Here is a 23,345-nt window from a genome sequence, read left to right as displayed (position 1 = left end):
AGGGTGAAATGGACTGCTTCCATACCTCGTCCTGTATAAGTACCAAATTACCAATCATCGATACCCCGTCCGGTATGAGGCAACGTTTACGGTAGGGTTCCCTATGTATCCGATCAGTCCACCATCTCTTAAGATATCCAGTAAAGCTGCCGTTCATCCATCTACTTAATCAAACAATTTTCTGTTTACCTTTAATTTTCAGCTATCTAATTTAACCGTAATCACATAAAACAAGATATCCATGCATCAAGAAAATACAATTGCATCATCATACCAATTTCAATGTATTATCATCCATTCAGAAACTGTAAAATAAGGCAATCAGTTAAACATAGCAACAGTAATAAGTAACCGGTTCTGGCTCCATTAGTAACTTATAATTAATTACGAATATTTTCTAAATTACACAAAATACTGTATTATTATTAATTAAATTTCAATTCCATAACAGGTAATAAGGTGAGAGATTCTTGCTCGAATTGGTGTCCGAGTACTAAGTTTTTTATTGCACCTACTAGCGGTCCCCAAGTTCCCTTAATTCGTCTTCGGGGATTAAAACACATTTCAAATACCTAGAAAAATCCCAGAAAATCCAAAATCAGTGTTAGAAACTCTTTTTAGCCAATTTCAGAATTCTGGCACGGCGGCTCCATCGTGCTCTAGCAACGGCACCGCTGCTCGCGGTAGCGATTTACCTTGGGTTGGCTGTTTTCGGCCGTTTTGGACCGATTTCGGCCGCTTTTATATCAATTCATGTGAGAAAACACGTTAAGAGGCCTCGATTGACTAAAAAAATCAAAATATCGAAGCTTACCGATGGCGAGGTTCTTCGGTGCAGTGGCTCTGCCAGCTCACCTTCGCGGTTGGGTGTTTTGTTTCGGTCAACCTGTAGGAAAAGTAATGGTGATTACAATGGCAAAAAAAATTACATGAAACGGGAATCAGGAAGGACCTCATCGGAGGCAATTTTTTCCTTTCCCGCGGCGGCGCCGCAGGCTTTACCCGCGATTTTCATCTCATTCGCCGATTCTTTTGCTTTGATTTGGCCATGGGGGTGTTCAAAATTGAATTTCGAGCAATTGAAAAAACTTTTACATCTTTTAGCAGTCGGAATTGGTTTCAACGCGGCGACAGGCGGCGGTCGGATCTCCTCCCAACGACTGGCTCTTCTTCTCCGGCGGGGGGTCTGGCGGCTAGGGTTAGGGTTTGATATTAAGAGGGTTATTTATATCTGTCTCTTTTTAATCTGAGCCGTCCATCGTATTTGTTCTTGACCGTCCAATCGCGTTAAATAGAGAGTGAATCTGGACCATTCATCGCTATTTGATCTGGGCTGTCCAATCGCGTTTAAAGGGGGAACGGATTCGGACCGACCGTGCGCGCGGGAACACATACAGACTGTCCAATCGCGGGCACACGGATCGCCAGTGTGGCCTCCCCTGTGGCACCGCGTCTACGTGCCTTACCATGCAGTGCGCACCAGTTTGTCAGGGCTGCTGACTGGGCGTTCTACGTGGCACAATTTCCTTAAATTGCATTTTGATGCCCGGTTTCTGATTTTTTTTTTCAAAAACACCTATATAACCCAAATTTTTACCCATTTTTCTTAAAATTAGTTTCAATTTCATCCTCAAATTAATTTTCTTCATTTTTACATTAAAATAAAATTAAAAAACTAAAAAATATATATTTATATATAAATTGTAATTACATTAAAATTAATTAATTAAGGATATTACAATGTAGATATTGGTTCTCTTGATCTGAAATGGTTAATAGAAGAGTGAGGTATACTAACTCAGTAAAAATATCATATTGATCACTAATATGGAAAATAAAGGTTGGTAAAAATCGTAAAACAACTAATGAAACTTTTAATTTAAGTAAATTTATTTAATATCAAAACATTATTTCTATACTTACTGTTACGAATTTTCCAAAACCAACCTATAACACAAATACCTATATAACATTTATAATTTCATGTACAAGTGAATAAAGTCGGTCATTCTCCCCCTTTACCTGCTTGTTGAGACTCCTGGAAGTCTATAAGGATATCTCTCTACTCGTGAACCCAATATCTAGATTTGCCAATTTACTCGGTCGTCCTATATCCCGTCTAGTAATAGGTGTCAAATATACCATCGCCTCGATACCCTGTCCAGTAATAGGTGTCAAATACACCATCGCATCGATACCCCGTACGGTATGAGATTGAACTATATCTCTCAATCCTTCCGGTATGGGAACCCTTAGTCTCGTCTGGCTAAGGTATTATCTATGGTAGGGTTTTTCCTATGTACCGGATCCGTCCACCCTTTCCCAGGGTACTCAGTAAGCATTTCATATATTGATCCCCATCAACAAACAATCACCAATCGCCTACTAACATCTAATTTTATATTTACTGATAAATCAAACTACATTTAAGCAAATATTGCATTTTTTATACCTTAACAATTAAGAAACGTAATTACAGTCTCTATTTCAAATCAGTCAATCAAATAAAAATTACAATCAGACAATCAATAACAAAGAAGCAATTAAATATAATAATTTAAATCATACGACATAACAATGAGTAATTTATGCAGTATAGAAAAATAAATAGACATATAGACGACTTAGGGCAATCGTACACTAACCAATTTTCCGGGTCCACTAGTTCCCTTTAATTATTATTAGGATTTTTTTAATTTTTACAAAACACAAGATTACCGATTTATTAAACCCACATTTATCGTAACAGGGAATAAGGTGATAGATCCTTACCCTGAATTGGTATTTCGAAACACTGTGTTACCCACTACGCCTCCTGATGGGCCTCGGGTTTCTTTAATTTTCTCTGCAAAAATTAAAATACTAGTTACGTACTTAAAAATACCCCAAAAACTAAAAATTAATGTTGAAAACCTTTTTCGAAACAATTTTAGGGTTCTGGCATGACACCATCGCTGTGCTCCGGCACTGTCTCCGCCACCCACGGCGGCAATTCACCTAGACTTCGCCAGTTTTGACTAGTGTTACATGTATCTTTGTGAAAAAATACATTAGGAAGCATTGATTAGCCAGAAGAATCAAAAAACCAAACCTACTGCGGGGTTCTCGGGGTGCGACGGCTCCACCAGTTCTCCTTCGCGGCTGAGGTTTCTTCTTCGGCTAGCCTGCATAGAAAAGGACGATGAACACAATGGTCAAAGAATCGTGTGAAACAGGAAAGGGAAAGGGAGTCATCAGAGAGGGTTTTGGGTTTTGGCTGTGGCGGCTCCGCCGAACTTTACCCATAATTTTCAGCTCACCCACCATCCATTTTGCTCCAATATGGCCACAGGGAGTCTCTGAATTGAATTCTAAGCAGAGATGAGAAAATTTTACCTTTTTTGGTAGTCGGCGGTAGCTCCGATGCAATGGCAGCTGGGGTTCGACCTTCTTCTCCAATGTCTGGTTATTCTTATTTGGCGAGGGCTGGTGACTAGAGTTAGGTTCTTCTGCGAAAAGAGGTTTAAATACTCATTTCCTCTTCAATCCAAGCCGTCCGTTTAGGTTGACATAGGGCAAGGAGGACCATTCGATGATTTTCTGTTTAGGCTAATAGTGTGAGCGAATTCGGACCGTCCATCACGATCCATCTCGTCCGTTTGATCGCGTGTAAAAAAAATGCATCTTTATTATTCATGCGCGCGGGATGAAGTCTGGACCATCAGATCACCAGACATGCGGATCGCTCGCGTGGCTTCCCACGTGGTGCCGATGTCGGTCTACCTGCTACGCGACGTGCTCTATTTCGCTCGGATTGCTAACTGAGTCGTCCCACGTAGGCGAATTTTTTATTTATGTTATTTTACTCCCTGTTTTCAAATTTTCTTTAAAAAATACTCACCATATTTAAAATTTTACCAATTTTTCTTAAAATTATTTTCAATTTCGTCCTTAATTTATTTTTTTTCTAAAAAATTCAATAAAACTAATTTAAAATAAAATAAATTAATCATTTATATAAATTTTTTATAAACAACAAAAACTATCCCAAACTAATTTTCCAACCCAAATATTACAATATACTTAAGTTTTATTTAGATGACTTTCATGATGATTCACTAATATACAATATTATATACTAAATACAAATTACAATAATGTTCAAGTTATACCATTTTAAAAAAATTATATATTAATATACAGTAATAACATCTATATTTGTTTGAATTAACATAATAATATAATTGTATATTTTAATCAAATTACTTCACCGATATTTTATTGTATATAATAACAAATAAAAAATAAAAATAAAAGATAAAAAATATATTTATAATTAAATAATATATATTATATATGTAGATATATAATTAAATATATACATGTATATATGTAATTAAATACATTATATATGTATATACATAATTGAATATACAGATACATGCAAATATATATAATTAAATATATATATATATATGCAAATATATAAATGTATATCTATATATATATAATTAAATATATAGATATATGTATGCATATAATTAAATATTTACATGTATATATATAATTATATATATTATGTATATATATAATAAAATAAACAAATTTTATAAAAAGAAAATTAAGTGACAATACCTGTATGTATATACGTGTGTGTGTATATATAATTAGATAAAAAATTAAAGAAAAAGAAAAATAGTTATAAATGATAACAAAATCATCCATACATATTAGACCCTTAAACCACAAATTGGTTAGTTTGAAAAAATTATAAAAATTATAACTTTTGAATCATACAATAATCATAAAAAAATTATACACCATGCATCTAAAAATACAAATAATTACAATAAAATCATAAAAAAACTATCATATATTAATGTCTCATCATTCAAACGAAGTCTTAAAAAGAGAGAATATTTCAGTACATGCAGGTGAGCGATTAATAAAGGGACGAACTAGCTTATTCTATACCCTTCATGATTTTTCACGCTATATGGTACCCAACAAGATATGTATCCATTAAGGAGGGGGCTTTGTCCATTCATCAACGAAAAAACAAAAGAACATAAACCCGGATGCTATATCTATTCCCCTCAGCATAACTATTGTTTAATATCCTATTTATATAGAGATGCTCTGTTCAAGCAAGAAACCTAATGTCAAATATCAAAAATCCCAGTCTCCTCGAATCACATCCAACCTTAGTCAACGAATCCAGTCATATACTACTATAATGACCGGAACTACTGACATTGAGTAAGAATAGCACATAAGGAAATATAGAATTACATTCAAGAGACTATATACTCAGATCAGATGGATAATAGCAAACAGGACATACCAATATCACATTCATAAGTCCGAAAATATTGTTCAAATCAATGACCTTAAAGTCATGTAACCAAGCACAGTAAAGACATTTGTAAAGATACTTATTGGAGCCATTACCAATAGCTAGGCATTCATATAGAAGGACAACAGTTTAAAAACCACCACGAAGTCGGAGGACAAGATGCAGGGTGGACTCCTTCTGGATGTTGTAATCTGCCAGGGTACGTCCATCCTCCAGCTGCTTACCTGCAAAGATCAACCTCTGCTGATCAGGAGGAATACCCTCTTTGTCTTGGATCTTAGCTTTGACATTATCAATTGTATCAGAACTCTCAACCTCGAGAGTAATGGTTTTTCCTGTCAGCGTCTTCACAAATATCTGCATTCCACCACGCAATCGAAGCACCAAATGGAGAGTTGACTCCTTCTGAATGTTGTAATCAGCTAAGGTCCTCCCATCCTCCAACTGCTTACCAGCAAAAATCAGCCTCTGTTGGTCTGGTGGAATCCCTTCCTTGTCTTGGATTTTAGTCTTGACATTGTCAATGGTATCTGAACTTTCAACTTCCAAGGTGATTGTCTTCCCAGTAAGAGTCTTCACAAAAATCTGCATACCTCCCCGAAGTCTAAGTACCAAGTGGAGGGTGGATTCCTTTTGGATGTTGTAGTCTGCAAGGGTACGACCATCTTCAAGCTGTTTTCCTGCAAAGATAAGCCTCTGCTGATCTGGTGGGATTCCTTCCTTATCTTGGATCTTGGCTTTTACATTGTCAATTGTATCAGAACTCTCGACCTCCAAGGTTATAGTCTTCCCTGTCAGAGTCTTAACAAATATCTGCATACCACCACGAAGGCGAAGCACCAAGTGAAGAGTAGACTCCTTCTGAATGTTGTAGTCAGCAAGGGTCCTGCCATCTTCTAGCTGTTTGCCCGCAAATATCAACCTCTGCTGATCAGGGGGGATTCCCTCCTTGTCCTGAATCTTGGCTTTAACATTATCAATTGTGTCAGAACTCTCCACTTCCAGTGTGATGGTTTTCCCAGTGAGGGTTTTCACAAAGATTTGCATACCACCCCTAAGACGAAGAACCAGGTGAAGGGTGGACTCCTTCTGAATATTGTAATCTGCAAGAGTGCGACCATCTTCAAGCTGTTTGCCAGCAAATATCAACCTTTGCTGATCTGGTGGAATACCTTCCTTGTCCTGAATCTTTGCTTTGACATTGTCAATTGTGTCAGAACTTTCAACTTCCAATGTGATAGTTTTACCGGTCAGGGTTTTCACGAAAATCTGCATGCCACCCCTCAGACGGAGAACCAAGTGGAGGGTTGACTCCTTTTGGATGTTGTAGTCAGCCAGAGTGCGGCCATCCTCAAGCTGTTTGCCAGCAAAAATCAATCTCTGCTGGTCTGGAGGGATTCCCTCCTTATCCTGAATCTTAGCCTTGACATTATCAATAGTGTCAGAGCTCTCAACCTCGAGGGTGACGGTCTTGCCAGTAAGTGTTTTCACAAAGATTTGCATCTGTTGAGCAAGTTAGAAGATTAGGCCCTAATTCACAATACCCGTCAAACATCCAAAATTTCAAAATACCAAAACTTTCAACCTGGGGGTAATAAGGAACATATTCATCATAAAAAATTGAACAATATAATTATAGATCATGTTTTAGACCATAAATTATAACAAAGGACAAACTTTGATATCCCAAGAAAAGGCAACAAGGAAAAATGAAAAAAGGAGTTCAAACAAATCGTTGTTCTTTCACTTATGAAGATAACAGTAGATACCAATTAAGGGAAAAGTATAACCTAAAACTTCAAACAAATCAAGAAGCCCTAATCTATACAGAAGACCTAATCCATACAGAAGGAATCCTAATTAAGGTATGTCTATTACAATATAAGAACCAATCAACAAAAGATCTTTGCAAATGAAATTTTGGTTAATAGAAAACTGTAAATCAACATAAAAGAACAGATTAGTGACGATAATGAAAGAAACCCGTAATTTATAAAATCATTAATCAAGAAGCCCTAATCGATACAAAAGAAACCTCAATCCATACAAAAGAAACCCTAATCAAGGCACGTGTATTACAGTTTAAAAACCAATGAACAAAAATGTTTACAAACGAAATTTTGGCTAATAGAACACTGTAAATCAACATAAAAGCTTAGATTAGTGAAACCCGTGATCTATACACCGTAAATCAAGAAGACATAATCTATACAAAAGAAACCGTAATCCATATAAAAGAAACCCTAATAAAGGTACGTGTATTACAAAATAAGAACCAATCAACAAAAGATGTTTACAAATGAAATTTTGTTTAATAGAACACCGTAAATCAACAAAAAAGCACAGATTAATGACAATAATTAAAGAAACCCGTCATCTATACCCCGTAAATCAAGAAGCCCTAATCTATACAAAGGAAACCATAATCCATACGAAGGAAACCCTAATCGAGGTACGTGTATTACAATATGAAAACCAATTAACGACAGATGTTTACAAATGAAATTTTGGTTAATAGAACACCGTTGATCAACATAAAAGCACAGATTGATAACGAAAATGAAAGAAAAATCACTGCATAATATTAAAATTGAAAAGGGATCTGCTCAACAGTTATAACAAAATTCTCGTATGAGCGAAAGAGAAGCAGATCTAAGCAAGCAACAAGAAAATCCAGAAAGCAGATTCAGGACTTACCTTGAGTTGAGAATCGGAGAAAGAGATTTCGAAGGTAGATCGATGATTACCAGTTTTTGCTTTGCGAATATGAAAGGTCGAGGGGTCGAGCGCTGTTTATATAGCGAAACTAGAGCCTTAGTGATTAAGAAAAATCTAAAAGAAATGTCCAATAATATTTCGCCACGCGTCAATGGGCTTTTCTTGATGATTTCTACACGTCAAGATTGGGTTCTTTCCTTCCTCCAGATTCTTCTCGTGACACCTAACGCAAGCGCAAGCGCAAGCGCAAACGCAAACGCAAACGCAACGGCAGCGTATTGACTTTACAAAAACGGTGCGTTTTAGTGTTTTCGAGTTTTATTTCTTATCCCCGTTTTTTCTTTTAAATCATTTTCCATTTTCAGGGGATTCATATTTTATAAAGGTGACGGAAAATCATAAAAACCAAAGGCAAGTCATACTTCCCTTTTACATGAATATATAAATATATATGTTAAAAAATTAATATAAAAAGGGATGATTTCATAATTGTTTTGATGAAGAATGTTATAGTTTTTATATAAATAGAGGCGTTACAGTTACCACAATTATTGCTAGAATATATATAATATTGTTTTGGTTTATTTGAAATTAAAAAATAAAATTTTGTTTTTGTTTTGAAGTAATTATTTTATTTATATATTTAATATTTTAAAATTTTTATTTAAAAAATATAACTGTCGTAAAGTTACCTCAATTATTAATATATGTATACGCGCAGAATTGGATTCTTTAATTATTTTATGAATTTTTAGTTCCATGGATCTAACCGCAAAAACATAATTCATTCTCTCTTTTGCATAAATATATATTTATGCATATATGTTAAAAAAATTAATATAAGAGGCAAAGTTATTTTACAATTGTTTTGATGAGATATTTTGTGATTTTTATAAAAATAGAAGCGTACACACCGGATCCACCACAAATCATTTCTAGAGTATATATATTTGATTTATTTTTGAAATTAAAAGATAAACTTTTGACTTTTTGTTTTGAAGCAATTAATTTAGTCATTTAAATTATTTTATTTATATATTTAATATTTTAAGAATTTATTTCAAAAAAAAAAACTGACACACACACACACACACAGATGCAAGATATAAATAAATATTTTCTATCTAAACATATATTATTAATTAAAAAATTAATTACAATTTCAGCCTCCAATTTATGAAGTAAAAGAAAAAAAAAATAAAAGAAATGAAAAACAAGGTGTACAAGTAAAACGTTAAACATGTACGACAAGCGCTTGTACGACATAGACTATTGGAATTGAATTCCTAATTACTTTATGAATTCTCAGTTCAATGGATCTAACCACAAAACCTTTTCTTAATTACTTGAACCTAAACTCCATTCGATTCTCCAATAGCACAAAACTTTTTTCTCCTGAATTAAAAGAAAGATCTCAAATGCAGATACTACAGTGAACTGCATTGCTCTGATCCCTACAATGAACTTGATTGTCTATACGACCAGCAACTTGAACCTAAACTTCAAATCATCCAATGAAATTTGACAACCAAAGAGAGCTAAAAGCAATGGATGCCAATATGACATAGCATACTATAAAAAGATTAAAAAAAGAGAAAAGAAATGGAAGAGAATAAAAGATATTGTAAATAAATATTTATTCAAATAACTATTTTGCTTGCAACAGAGAGACTTTTAAAGTCTCCAAACATAACAAATCAACATCTTGGGATGACAATACAATAGCACTTGATAGTATCTAAGCCATTCATTAAAATGGCTAAAGAGTACGACATAACAGAAGTATAAGGACACCAAAGACAACCAGTTAGATATATAGCATTATCTCATCACACTTAGAATCCACCACGAAGACGAAGGACAAGGTGCAGAGTTGATTCCTTTTGAATGTTGTAGTCTGCCAAGGTCCTCCCATCCTCTAGCTGCTTCCCAGCAAAGATCAACCTCTGCTGGTCGGGTGGGATTCCCTCCTTGTCTTGGATTTTTGCCTTTACGTTATCAATGGTGTCAGAACTTTCCACCTCCAAAGTGATAGTCTTTCCTGTCAAAGTCTTAACAAAAATCTGCATGCCACCACGAAGACGGAGCACCAAGTGGAGTGTAGATTCCTTTTGGATATTATAGTCTGCAAGGGTTCTTCCATCCTCAAGCTGCTTACCAGCAAATATGAGCCTTTGTTGGTCTGGTGGGATACCCTCCTTGTCCTGGATTTTTGCCTTGACATTGTCAATAGTATCAGAACTCTCAACTTCCAAAGTGATGGTTTTCCCAGTAAGAGTCTTAACGAAAATTTGCATACCACCACGGAGTCGAAGCACCAAGTGTAGGGTTGACTCTTTCTGGATGTTGTAGTCAGCAAGAGTTCTTCCATCTTCAAGTTGCTTACCAGCAAATATTAACCTTTGTTGGTCCGGTGGGATTCCCTCCTTGTCTTGAATCTTGGCCTTAACATTATCAATGGTATCAGAACTTTCAACTTCCAAAGTAATGGTCTTTCCAGTGAGAGTCTTCACAAAAATTTGCATCCCTCCCCTAAGACGTAGGACAAGGTGAAGAGTAGACTCCTTCTGAATGTTATAATCAGCAAGAGTCCTTCCATCTTCAAGCTGCTTACCAGCAAAGATCAACCTTTGCTGGTCGGGTGGGATACCCTCCTTGTCTTGAATCTTGGCCTTGACATTATCGATGGTATCGGAGCTTTCTACTTCCAAAGTGATTGTCTTTCCTGTGAGAGTTTTGACAAAAATCTGCATCCCACCCCTGAGGCGTAGAACAAGGTGAAGGGTAGACTCCTTCTGAATGTTGTAATCAGCAAGAGTACGTCCATCCTCAAGCTGTTTACCAGCAAAGATGAGCCTTTGCTGATCTGGGGGAATGCCCTCCTTGTCCTGGATCTTGGCTTTCACATTATCAATTGTATCGGAGCTTTCAACCTCAAGGGTTATGGTCTTTCCAGTCAGGGTCTTAACGAAGATTTGCATCTAATAGTTCAAAATTTTAACCAATTTAGATGTAAAATACTAATCAAAATAACTCAAAAACTGATCAAATTCTTTCCCCAAACAACATTAGCCTCATACTAGTCATACAACTTTATGAGATCAACCAATCAACACAAATTCAAACAAAGAAAAATCAATTTAAAATTCTTAAGTTACCAATATCACTGGCTTTGGAGCTTTTAACCTCGAGGTTGATGGTCTTCCTTTCAGGGGTCTAATGAAGAGTTCCATCAAATAATTCACAATCCAAATCAATTCAGAAAAATAAAAATAACCAAAATAACTAAAAAACTCATTCAATTCTTCCGTCAAACAACATCAAGCTCTGATAGTCGTACAACTTATACAAGATCAACCAGTCAATAGAATACGAAACAACAAGGAAAATCAAATTTAAAATTCCGAACCACACAACGCCCAAATTACCTCAACAATCGATGATCAACCAATAAAATCATAACCCTAAGAATCTCATACATCCCAGATTCAAAATCCCTAAATCTATATGAAAATTAAATATACAAAATACAACTAAAACATTCAATCAGATCGAAAGAATTAACCACTAGAAAAAGAAATCAAATCAAATAATAAAAAAAAGAAGATTACCTTAACGAAGAATACTCAAAGCGCACAACAAGGACAAAAGATATTTCTACAAAACAAGGAAATGCTCTTCTTGATGCTAAGAGATGCTTTTCTCGATGCCTGTATTTATATCGTTTTGAGAAATTGTCAAATGACGAAACTAACCCTAAAACAGAGTCCAATTGGATTGGATAATACCGAGCGTTTTATTATATATATTCAGTATGTGAATGCTTTTGCCACGCGCCATCTCGCGCGTGCACAACGCGCTATATTTTAAGGCTATAAAAATGGGTTCCCAATTATTTTTTTCCTGTAGAGTGCAGCCCAAACGAAGTAGAATAGGCCCATTTCAAGCCTCTGTGTACCTACCTTGTTCTTTCTTGCTAGATCAAATTTTAATGGAGCATTGAGCAGCAAGTTCATTTTTGGGGGCGAGCAAATCATAGCAAAATTGGCCTAATCGACACAAGGATTGTGTATTTCGCGATTTCAAATAATGGCTCCTGCTGGTCCTCGATCCGGTGATGCAATCTTCTCCAGCATCGAGAGAGTGGTAAGCGAATAAGAGTATTTTTTTTAGTATTTACTTTCCTTTTCTTCTTTATGTTCGGTTGCTCAGAAAGCTCGGGGAAACAGAAGCGGAAATAACTGAAAAGTAGTTCTGGAATTATTGATGGTTTTATGAGTTCACGCGTGGTTTTAGTTACTTAGTACCTGATTCGATAGTTTTGAATGGTCTAAACGGCTTGAAATACGAGTTGAACTGGATTTAGCTTTCTGTTTACTTTCCTGGAATCTGTGCTGCTGAAGTGGCATGATACCGCTGTTCGATTGAGAGACTGACATTTGAAACTGATTTGACTTTTCCATTTTCCCTTATTTTAGTGTGTACGACTTAAGACTGGGATATAAATTTGACTGTTGAATTGTGTTGTAAGGCTTTCGATTGAATTATTTGAACTAGATTCAAGTAGTTTTTGTTAGTGGAACATTATTGATCCTTATAATCTAATCTGTGCAGAATGCTGAGTTGTTTACCTTGACTTACGGGGCAATTGTTCGTCAATTGCTTACAGATCTGGAGGAGGTGGAGGAAGTCAACAAACAGCTTGATCAAATGTATGATCTCTGTTACTGCTTATAGAATTCTATAGATACGTAATGGTTTTTATTCATTTTTTTTATTTGCTTATTTGTTGTTATTTGGAACGTATTGATATGCATTTTGTGCTTCGTCTTGATTGCTTGGTGCTGCAAAGAGAACGATCATGTATATTCTTTATCTAAATTTGATAAGAGACAAGAACTCTAGCTGCTTTAAAGCAAAGCTCTATGAAGAGAAATTTAAGTTACTAGAAAGATTAGCCTAAGTGTGTCTCGTGAAGTCTATTTATGTTCAGAACTTCATCCTTAAATATCCATTAATTATGGCTTTATCCTCGTTATTTCATTCTTATACGATCCACTTGTCATGATTATCTAGTTTTTCTTCTCGATCCCTCTTGGAATCCCCTTCCTCTATTACTTTTACCTGTCACAAGCAACCTTCTCTTTTAAAGAGTGCAGAGCTTTAGCATATGAATAGGGATATAAGATTAAGGGACTTGAGCAACCAAAAGAATTGTTTTTATTCTCAAATATGTTTGAGATCAAATTCCCAGGTTGAACTTGGATGTTATCTCAAAGTCGAACATATCCTAGCAAACTTACAAGCTGAATTTTTTGAGCTTGCTTTATCATTTGGAAAAGTTTACACCTCCTTATGAGATAGCCGATAGACCTATCATCAGTCTGTACCTGTAAGCAAACTAAGACGCCACATCTTGGACCTCAGAGGAATTTTCTTTTGAGAAGGACCTCAAAGGATATATTAATGTGGAGGATAATTATAGAAACACTAGTATTTTAAGTATTTTAAGTATTATATTCCTAAATAGGTCAATATTTTGCATGATTTTTTATCATATTTCTGACTTAATTATGATTTATTTTCTAATTAGTTGAGATTATTCCCTATTTAATTTAAGGATTATAATTAATTAGTTAAGTGTTGGATTCTTTTCTACTAATTATCATTCTTTTAGGATTGCTATCAAGAACACTATAAATGTATAAGCCATATGAGTTGTGCAGTGGATAATTCAATTTTTAATAAATTTTGTATTATTCTTCAACGAATATTTTCTTATTGGTGGATTGCAAGAACTCTTAACTTCCAGATGGATTATAGTGAGACTGTAGTAGATTACAGTGAAACCTTAGTGGATTCTAGGCTGTCTATCTAGCTCGGACATTATAGAAGCATTTTCATAAGTTTGAATGACATCAAACAGATATATCCTGCTTTCATGTGGTGTCTTATATAAAAGTTCTATCTAGAAAAAAGATATATCAAACTGATGTTTGACGGAGCTTTTATATGTGGGGACGTTCATGGAGAGAGGATCTCATTCTCTTCTTATCTTGTTCAAGCAATTTTGGATTCCTTTAAATCCTACATGTATCCCAGTCCACAGCTAAGAAAATGGTAAAGGGGACTTCTCTTCAGAAAAGAAATTGAGTACCTGTTGTTATACAGGCTCCAATAGAAGATATCTGCTGGTAAACTGGCAGATAAGGTTATTGGACAGGTTGTTTAACTTATACTCAATCTTTTTATGGGTTATATGGAGAGAAAGGAATAGAAGAACATTTAAAAGTGTTTGAGATATATGGCTTCATTCTCTTAAATATGCTTTAGTAGCCATCCCATTTGTGATTTTTATCAGCTATTGGATTTCTAGATACTTTGGTCTGTACTTAATGTACTTTCTCTCCTTTGTACAGGGGTGACATCCCCTTAGTGCCTCGAGTATCAATTTTATTCTACTAGGTAAATGTATTACATTTTGAGTAAGGATATTTGAGGGAATTGAGCAACCAAGAGAATGGTTATTCTCAAAATTCAATTGAAGTACTAACTAATCTCTGCTTGAACTTAAAAATTCTCAGCTTGAACTTAGATGTTATCTCATATTCAAACATATCTTGGCAAACTTAGTCGCTGTATTTGGAGCTTGCTTTATCCCTTGGAAAAGCTTAAACTGCTTCCTTATGAGACATCCAATAGATCTGTCATCAGTCAATGTCAGTAAGCAAACTAAAACGCCAAATTCCTTGGATGTCAAGATCTATATATTTTTCAAGAAGGACCTCAAAATGTGTATCAATTTTGATCATGGAGAGGAGACCTCATTCTCTTATTCTCTTGTTCAGGCAATATGAGATTCTTTTGCGTCCTAGATGTATCCTAGTCCACAACTAAGAAAGAGGAAAATGGGACTTTATCTCCGCGAAAGAAAAGGAGGACCTCTTGTTATACAGGCAGATCAGGCTATTGGAAGCGTTCTTTAACTTACCACCCTTTTGGGTTATTTGGTGAGGGGAATAGGAGGTTGTTTAAAAAATCCAATTCTCTTTTTGATAGTTGGAAATATATGGCCTCATTCTCTTAACCTATGATTTAATGGCATGCTATTTCTGATTTTTGTTAGCTTTGGGGCATCATGATACTTTAACTTGTGTTAGGACTAGCATCCCTATGGTGCCTTGAGTGATAGATTTTGTCCTACTAAAAAGGTGTCTTATAATTTGAGTAATAGATTACACCATAGTTTCTAAGTTGTTGTTAAAGCCAGGTGGTTCTAGAACTAAGCTTTATTTAAGCCAAACTCAAAGTTCACAATCAATTGACAACATCAGTGATGACTATTCCTTTTTTTCATGCAAAAATAAGGACTACGGAGGAATTCTGAGCGCTCATTAGGGGAAAAACAAGGACAAAAGAAGAGGTCAACATAAAGAGTCAAATTATTGTGTCAATGATAATTTTTTTGAGAGAAAAAAGAATGTGTTAATAGAGCACCAAGGGGTTCCCACCTATGTACAACTTGTTAATGATAAGTGATTGCCTTGCTTTCTTTTTTGTACTCTTTTTGGGTCTTTCTCACTGACTTCCATTCTATAGGCTTTGTTGCTTTTCTCTTCCTCTGAATCCAGATTGTGTAGGGACGTTGAATTTGCTGTTCTTTTTGTTTACACCTTATTTTTTCTTCGAGTGCCTGCTACTTTATGTTCAAGCTTGATATTTTTAGAACTTTCATTTGTTTGTGTTTCTTGTATTTATTAATGAGCTTCTGTTGTTCAGATGATTAGACAACAAGGAAACAAGATCATGGAGAATTGACTATTCAATTACCTTGCAGGGGCTATAATATTGGAATTCGACTGATTGATGAGTTTCTAGCAAAATCTAACATCTCCAGATGTGTTGACTTCAAAGAGACCGCTGAAGTTATTGCAAAGGTCATTATTTGTCTAATATGAATTCAAACAATTATACATTTTCCTTAACAGCTCTAAAGCCATTAGGTAGTGTTGCTTGGCATAAGTATTGCTTATGCAGATCAGTTAACAGATTGTTTCCTTTCTTAGTTGATTTTTTGGTATTAGCTCTGCTAGGATTATTGTTGCTATCATTGTTATTATTGGTTTCTTTTGTTCTCGTTTTAATTTTTAAAGTTGGGCTGACAGATAAAAAGATATATTTTGTATTAAACTGTATCTGTACATATAACCAACAAAAATGAAGATGAAGACATGTAGACTTGAGCATAGCAGCAAATGCACTGGTAGGATTATTCTCTTTTGGAGATAAAAGGAATATCATTGAAAGGCACCAAGAAGATGCCGCCCAATTTATAAGGGATCACAGAAGATCCAAAACTAAAATGTCTGTAAGGTTTCCGAAACCTCACCATTTAAAATAGGATGCTTTGTAAACAAATTACTGGCGTGTGGAGCTGCTACTCTAATTCTATCAAAAGGAGAGCAAAGCAATTGAAAACTCTCTCTCTCTCTCTGATCCAGAGTATGGACATAGGAATAAAAGCATAATTTGTTTCCTAGATTTGTGTGCTTTAAGTACTGGACCAAGTTCAACGTTTAACTGCAGCCTACCTTAAGCAACTGAAGCCAAGTTAAGTTGGTCTAAATCAGAATTCCACTGTCTTCTAACCTACAGACAATAAAAAAGATGTTGGGGGATTTGCATTCATGAAGGCACATAGAGCAACAGTTTCTCAATTATCTGTGGTTTCTTCCTTAAGTTGCCCATGGTAAGAATTCTATCCATGCCACTTCCCAAAAAAGAGGCAATCCTGGGATGCCTTAATTTTCCATATTTGCTTTCATGGGAACCTAAAGGCTGCTCCTGTCGAGCTACTCACACAGTAATAGGTAGATTTCACCAAAAATTTCCCATCTCTTTTCTTTGAGAAGAGAAGATGTATATAGCTGCTGCACCAAGAGGTTGCAACCCAAATACAAGAAATTATAAAGATCTCAAAGACAAGTAATCGAACAGATTACAAAATCAATCCAATCTTGGATTGGCTTGCCTTTTAGCAAGATACTGAAGATCCTAATAAAAAATCTCTAATATAAGAAAAAGACTACATTCTCAAAAGCTCTCTTATTTCTCTCATTTCAAATAACCCAAACAATATACAAGGAAATTAAGGTCACTATACCAAAGTCATCTAGTCTTAGACCAAGTGTGGAGTGGATGATTTGGGGATTCCCACCCATTCAAACACAAAAAATGATTGTCAAGTGTAGTTCTACCTCATTTCACCAGGTTGTCCAAGGTAAGAATCCTCGCCAACACAGCTTACCATGCAAAAAACACAGTGTGAGGCGAGGCTTTAGTCTTCTTCACTTGTGTCCTGGGGAAACAATCCAAATCTGATTAAAGTGCTAAATTAAGAGTATGGTTAGAGAGGTCAATGGTTCAATTATTTCAAAAAAAAAAAAAAAAAATCCAAATCTGATTAAAAAAATTAGGATCACCGAAAGATTTCACCAAAAATTTGCCACTTTGTCTTATCTTCTAAACAAGCGTATATTCATGATTCGGATGTACAATAACATCACCCAGTACAAAAAGAAGATTAATCTTATTTCAAAAAAATAAGAAGATTGATCCATTGGTCATTCTCCCAATCATATGGATCATGAAGAAGAGAAATATTCCATTGGATTGCACTTGCATTCACCTCATAACACTCCCTAATCTTTGCATTTTCTAACCTTGCAATCAAAAAAATTCTGAGGTTAGCAGTCTTTCGGTGATAACAGTGATCAATCCAAAACCTGATCCTTCACTCGCTGCCTACAAAGAAATTTGTGCAACTCAAAATGTTGAATCATTTCCTATTAATCCAGCTTCATGGACTACAGCCAAAAGTGCCTGTGCTTCAACTGCTGGTCCAACCATTATCTGCACGACTGAGTTGGCAGCAATAAACTTTCTCCATAGATCATTAGAGGAAGACAGGAAGTGCCATATCCATTTAGTGAGAAATGCCTTGTTGAAGGTAGAAATGGACCTTATGCCTGGATCTTCCCGGGACTGTGGCTATTCTCAGGCAACCAGATAATACATTTTGCTGTGCACTATTACCCTGCAATATCTGCACTATAAAAACTCAAATCTCTCATTGTTTGGAATAAGAAAAGGAGAAAAAGTAAATGGGAAGATTAGACAGTGCTGCTTTAATCAGACTCACAACTCCCCTCCTGCAGTTCGGATAAGATAGGGCCCTGTAACTCAATATCCCTTGTTTCATAACCGAGTGGAAGGCCAATTATTAATATGACAAAGAGGCAACCTTGCAAGCAAGAACATTAACTATCTCGTTAGCTCTAATGCCATTCCCCATAGGAACCATTTTGCAACTTATTCAATTGAACTTTGCGACTCAAACAGCTTGGAAACAAAGGAGAATAATCTCAGGTTCATGAGCGACTCGTCCCATGGCATTAAGGATAAAGTTTTCATCTGCAGTTTTTGAGCTCCATCTCCTGATTCTTCCCACCAAATTTAAGGCTGTGAAACAATTTTACCTTTCCAGCTCTTATAAAGAATATGGTTGAAACCTTCCATAACAAGGACGACTGAAAATTTTCACTTTTTCATTAAGGCCTTCATGGGGCAATCATCCTCAGAATGTTCATCTCAGCACTTGGATAATAAGGCCATCAGATCCAAAAATTCATCTACATTCCAATCATTGAGGCTTCTAGATAGGTAGATATTTCATATAAACTTGTTGGCTGGATCAGATTCTACCAGATGAAAGTCTGTTAGACATTTGGTCCTGGAAAATAAGAAACACTAGGGAGAAAGGACATCATATTTCTCTCATCAGCTATTTTCAGTCTAATTGCATGGTTTTGTTTTCATCTAGAATCCTCTATGCATCTGTGTTGGATTTTATAGATGAAAAGTCATATACATTCATCAACTAGGTAGGCAAACAAAAAACTAAAGGATATTGTTGATAAAGAATCTGGGAAATCTTAGAAAAAAGGAATGTGAGAGTTTATTTCTTGGATGCCTTTCCTTTGTGATTTTCTGGAGAATATATGCCAAAAAGATCTTAGCATCAGGAATTGCCAGCTTTTTGTACCATGAATTTCGTCTGTAGGAACTCTTTTGCATTGTCATTCTGGAGCTGGACTTAATAAGCTCGATGTAGAATCTTGGTCAAACAGTTGCTTTGGGTGTTGGGTATGCCAGCTTTTTGATGTTTAGACATGAGAAGACACAAATGTTTATGGTAATGTTGACTGGCGAGATGCATTTATATGTGTCTGAGATAATACATTCTTGTTTTGGGAAATAAACAATCTTAACCGTCTTTTAAGGTTGAGTACATGCCAAATAATTTAATTCATGGGATTTTCGGAGTGTTTTGGCTATAACTATCTTCCTTATAACATCGTGAGCTGTGTTAGAATCTAGGAGGTCAATTTCTTAATTTTGCAATTTGCTTCGTAGAAGAATTTCGGGGCCTACAGCCCATGCTGGACCACTCGTTAAATTAGATAACGAATCTTTTGAAACTAGGCCATGCTTGATGTACTGGTTATGATTGAAATGTAAAGTGTTGCCTGGGTAATATTTTTGTGCTGTGCTTGAATTGCCAACTTTTGAAATATTTGGATAATATTATGTGTTTTCGGACTGCTTTGACGTATTTGGTAAATTTTTTTAGAACTATGGGAAAGGCCTTATTCATATATCCTCGTAAATATCTTCTTTGATCAGGTGGGTTTCAAAATGTTCTTAGGGGTCACTGCATCTGTGACCAATTGGGATGCTGATGGGACTTGTTGCAGTATTCTTTTGGAGGATAACCCTCTGGTAGACTTTGTAGAGCTCCCTGATACATGTCAAGGTCTATACTACTGCAACATCTTGAGTGGGGTCATTAGAGGAGCCCTGGAGATGGTGAGTATTCTTTATGGCACATCTTTTAACATTTTTCTCTTAATTTCATAACATAATGTCTCCTTTTCTCTTGTTTCAATGTCCTGTAAACAGCAACATGTATTCTTGTAACTGGTCTTTGTTGTTTGTATCACATAAAAATAAATAGCTCTTTGTTTAAAGAGTTAATCACATTGCAATGCCGAAGAAGCTAGTCCTATGATGGAGTTTCATGGTTCAAACTTTAAACTTCCTTTTTTTCTGTGTTAATTGATACTCTGTGTACTTCTAAACCACCTCATGTTAGCAAGTCATGAGTGCTCAAAAATGTGTTTTGTGCTTAATGCCTGCATATCTGTCAGTAATTTTGATAATAGACGAAGATGCTGTTCATACGACTTCTAGTATCCTGCTTATATTACAAGATGTCTGGTTCATGAATACTGTCCTCTCCAAAAAGTATCTGCAACAGGGGTTAGGAAACAGCAGATTCTTTTTGCCGGGATTATCTGTTGCTCATCTTGACAAGGGAGTTTGCGCAGCTATTACTTAGTTGTCATAAATTGTCCTTGTCCTTCTTGAGATGGTATTGCTTAATTCTAATTTTGTTTCTCTTTCTAAATCGTGCTCAGGTGTCAATGAAGACTGAAGTGACATGGATCCGGGATGTGCTGCATGGTGATGACGCATATGAATTACAAGTGAAACTTTTGAAGCAAGTTCCAGAGGAATATCCATACAAAGATGACGAGTGATGGGAAAAAAAAGAAACACTTGCCTTCAATATATGCCTTCAATTCCTCTTGTAACATCTGTTTCTATTTAATCATCTAACAGTAAGATTGATTAGATATTACATGTTCGATTTATGCTGTTATGATTTATGGTGTTCTTTTTTGCCGTCCTTAGTTTATGTATTCCCGTTCAATTACTGAAAGAAATAGGTTAGTGGACATTTTCTTCTAGAAAATATAAGGGTATGTTTTCATTCTCTGTAAACAAAATGAAGATGGTACCATAGAAACGTTAGTATTCAAACCTGTATCTTAGAAAATAAAAACAGGTCATGAATCTGAACATAATAAAAACAAAGTTACAAGTTGACTTTGAAGTTTTAGCAAAGGGGAAAAATTCCGGTGCATTGGAGCCATATTGACGAAGAGCAATGGCCACTCAGAATATTCAAGAGATAACATATTAAAAGGTCCGTTAAGTACACATAATGTTTAAGTGTAAATATAATTTGTGTTTTTAAATTTTTATCACTAATAATATATCTAATATAATTAGACAGATACTAATATAGTAGAAGATCTGTTCGTACAGACATTAAAATTTAAAAATATTGTCAGTATAACAATCACGTGATTAATTTTCTCATTGTCAGTATGTTCTTTTATAATACTGTATTTATAAGTATTGTTAGAAGAAAATTTGAGTGGCATTGTTGTAAAAGATTTTTTTTCTGTTTTTATGTCTATTTTGTATTTTTATAAATTTATATTCGATTTCTAATTGTTTGGAGATAAAAAAAAAAAAATAGAAGAAAAAGGAAAAACAAGAGGAAATATTTGCTAGTATGGTGGCCACACGATGGTCACGTGACTGTTATGTTTGTAATTTTTTTGAAACATGATAATTACTCTGTTTTATGGTATTTGATACAAATATTTAAAATTTAAATAAATTGTATTTAAATGGGAATTTTTTTTTTTTTTGGATGTATTATCAGGAGAATGGTTGTTAAATTAAGTGCATGTACATAAGAGTAATTATGATAAATATCTATCTAAATTTAGTGGCACAGAAATAATATGCTCCATTACATTTTGTCTCCATGAAAGCAACTCTTTCTATACCTGGTCCAAAAACAGTAATTTGACGACGACATTTTTATAGGATCTGTTCTAATCGGACAAGTGGCATTCTCTCTTTGGTGCCGACACCCATGTATTCCTCCCCAAACGTTTCTTGGTTACAAATTATCTACTCGTTGCAAAATGTTACAGACTCCTATATTTCAATTATGCTCAATCATATGTAACGTATTTTATGGGTAGAATCTATAGATATCTAATTTATTTTTCTTTATTGCTTCTTCCAAAGACAACAACAACACAAGTACAGAGAAAGATGTCGACCCACCCAGAATATCTACATACTTTTATACGAACACACACACATCAAATTTTTATATAGTTATGCTTTTCATGGAGTCATGGGATCTCACAATATATATAGTACAAACTTCTAAAGAAGATGTGGTCCAGATTGATTTATTGAATTAATTATAGTTTACAAAAATAAGCAGATATAAGTTTATAATGAAATATATAATTTACCTGTAATAGCAAATTAAATGGAATGAGATATTTATTTCCTCTGAATTCTGTTTTCTTTTTTCTTTTCTCTTTTTTTTTTCTAAACATTTGAGATTATCCTATGCTTATGTTACTAGAAGAAAATGCATATAAAAGTTAGTCATTACATATGCAACGATGCTATAATTAATGACTCTGTTTTCTTCCCCCCTAAAGCTAAATGGTTTTTACCTCCTTTAGGATAAGTGTTCCCATGGAAAATTTCTAATATTTTAATTAAAATTTAAAAATATAATTTTTTTATAATATTTTTTTTTTATCTAAAGTAATTTAATCTGAATTAAAATCGATAGGTTTATTTTTATATAAAAAAAAACAATTTTTCAAGAACTCCACAAACAATTTTTTTTTTATCTTATTCAATCCTTGTGGCTCAAGTCTAATTTTTTGGTCCAGTTAAAAATTTGATACGAATATGAATAAATTTATTTGATACTGAGTATATATGTTTTGATAAATTTAAAATTTATTAGAATTTTTTCAAATTTATTAAGAACAAAAAAAATTTAGAATCATCTGTGAAAAAAAAATATTTATTCAGATACGTAATATTTAACATTTTGGTTAAATTTTCAAATCATCAGGAAGATGAATTATGTATGGATTGTTGATTTACCTACTCTGGCATTAAATATTTTGAAATATTTCAGTTTTCCTATGAAATTTGTAATTTTATATTTTCAAAATATTTTCAAAAATAAGGAATAAAGAAGAAATAAGAAATAACCAATTTGAAAAGAAATCTAAAAAACTGGGGTTAAAGTAAAAATAATAAAAATTTAGTCACGTGAACCGCCACGTCAGCAGCGCGGCCGGTCGCCATGTGCCGCGTGGCAGACACGTGAACACGCGTCCACGCGGGAAGCCACACAGACGATCACGTGCCAATAGATCCAACAGCCTAGATCTCCTCTCGCGCACACAGACAACCTAGATTTGTTCCCTCTTCAGGTGCAATCGAACGATCAGATTTAATCCGATCGTACTATCTAGGTTTATTCTCC

The 23,345-nt window shown here is 34.8% G+C and overlaps 3 protein-coding genes and 1 long non-coding RNA gene across 5 annotated transcripts; 1 reads left to right on the top strand and 3 right to left on the bottom strand.

Moving 5' to 3' along the window:
* Positions 1-2,529: 2,529 nt before the first annotated feature.
* On the bottom strand, positions 2,530-4,139 carry LOC148266503 (uncharacterized). Its single transcript, XR_015818626.1, has 2 exons — positions 3,376-4,139; positions 2,530-3,164 (listed from the first exon to the last, which is right to left on the bottom strand). It is a non-coding gene; the product is annotated as an uncharacterized LOC148266503 (long non-coding RNA).
* Positions 4,140-5,303: 1,164 nt separating this feature from the next.
* Positions 5,304-11,034, bottom strand: LOC110810892 (polyubiquitin-like). 2 transcript variants are annotated; one of them, XM_088218557.1, is made up of 2 exons: positions 9,889-11,034; positions 5,304-6,838 (listed from the first exon to the last, which is right to left on the bottom strand). In XM_088218557.1, the coding sequence occupies exon 2, from the start codon at positions 6,836-6,838 to the stop codon at positions 5,465-5,467; it is 1,374 nt and encodes a 457-aa protein (XP_088074683.1). In that variant the 5' UTR covers positions 9,889-11,034; the 3' UTR covers positions 5,304-5,464. The 2 variants fall into 2 exon arrangements, with proteins under 2 accessions (XP_088074683.1, XP_088074682.1); XM_088218556.1 differs by lacking the exon at positions 9,889-11,034 and adding an exon at positions 8,033-8,190.
* On the bottom strand, positions 9,674-11,800 carry LOC110810894 (polyubiquitin). Its single transcript, XM_088218558.1, has 3 exons — positions 11,665-11,800; positions 11,212-11,269; positions 9,674-11,034 (listed from the first exon to the last, which is right to left on the bottom strand). The coding sequence occupies exon 3, from the start codon at positions 11,032-11,034 to the stop codon at positions 9,889-9,891; it is 1,146 nt and encodes a 381-aa protein (XP_088074684.1). The 5' UTR covers positions 11,212-11,269; positions 11,665-11,800; the 3' UTR covers positions 9,674-9,888.
* A 169-nt stretch (positions 11,801-11,969) lies between these two features.
* Positions 11,970-20,868, top strand: LOC110810893 (Transport protein particle (TRAPP) component). The gene is made up of 5 exons (XM_022037203.2): positions 11,970-12,199; positions 12,668-12,765; positions 15,891-15,990; positions 19,799-19,981; positions 20,593-20,868. Exons 1-5 carry the CDS (start codon positions 12,143-12,145, stop codon positions 20,713-20,715), a joined length of 561 nt encoding a protein of 186 aa, XP_021892895.1. The 5' UTR covers positions 11,970-12,142; the 3' UTR covers positions 20,716-20,868.
* The last annotated feature ends 2,477 nt before the right edge of the window (positions 20,869-23,345 follow it).

The sequence above is a fragment of the Carica papaya genome, chromosome 4 (genome assembly GCF_054855325.1).
Source record: "Carica papaya isolate Zhongbai chromosome 4, ASM5485532v1, whole genome shotgun sequence".
NCBI classification, from domain to species: Eukaryota; Viridiplantae; Streptophyta; class Magnoliopsida; order Brassicales; family Caricaceae; genus Carica; species Carica papaya.
The sequence above is the reverse complement of the archived record's forward strand: the minus strand, read 5'-3'. Positions and strand labels throughout refer to the sequence as shown.

Bases quoted from the DNA above. Each gene is read 5' to 3' on its own strand.
- LOC110810894 (XM_088218558.1), bottom strand. From the start codon at position 11,034: ATGCAAATCTTCGTTAAGACCCTGACTGGAAAGACCATAACCCTTGAG.
- LOC110810892 (XM_088218557.1), bottom strand. From the start codon at position 6,838: ATGCAAATCTTTGTGAAAACACTTACTGGCAAGACCGTCACCCTCGAG.
- LOC110810893 (XM_022037203.2), top strand. From the start codon at position 12,143: ATGGCTCCTGCTGGTCCTCGATCCGGTGATGCAATCTTCTCCAGCATC. The intron at 15,991-19,798 runs GTCATTATTTGT...TTCTTTGATCAG, and splicing joins CCGCTGAAGTTATTGCAAAG to GTGGGTTTCAAAATGTTCTT. The intron at 19,982-20,592 runs GTGAGTATTCTT...AATCGTGCTCAG, and splicing joins TTAGAGGAGCCCTGGAGATG to GTGTCAATGAAGACTGAAGT.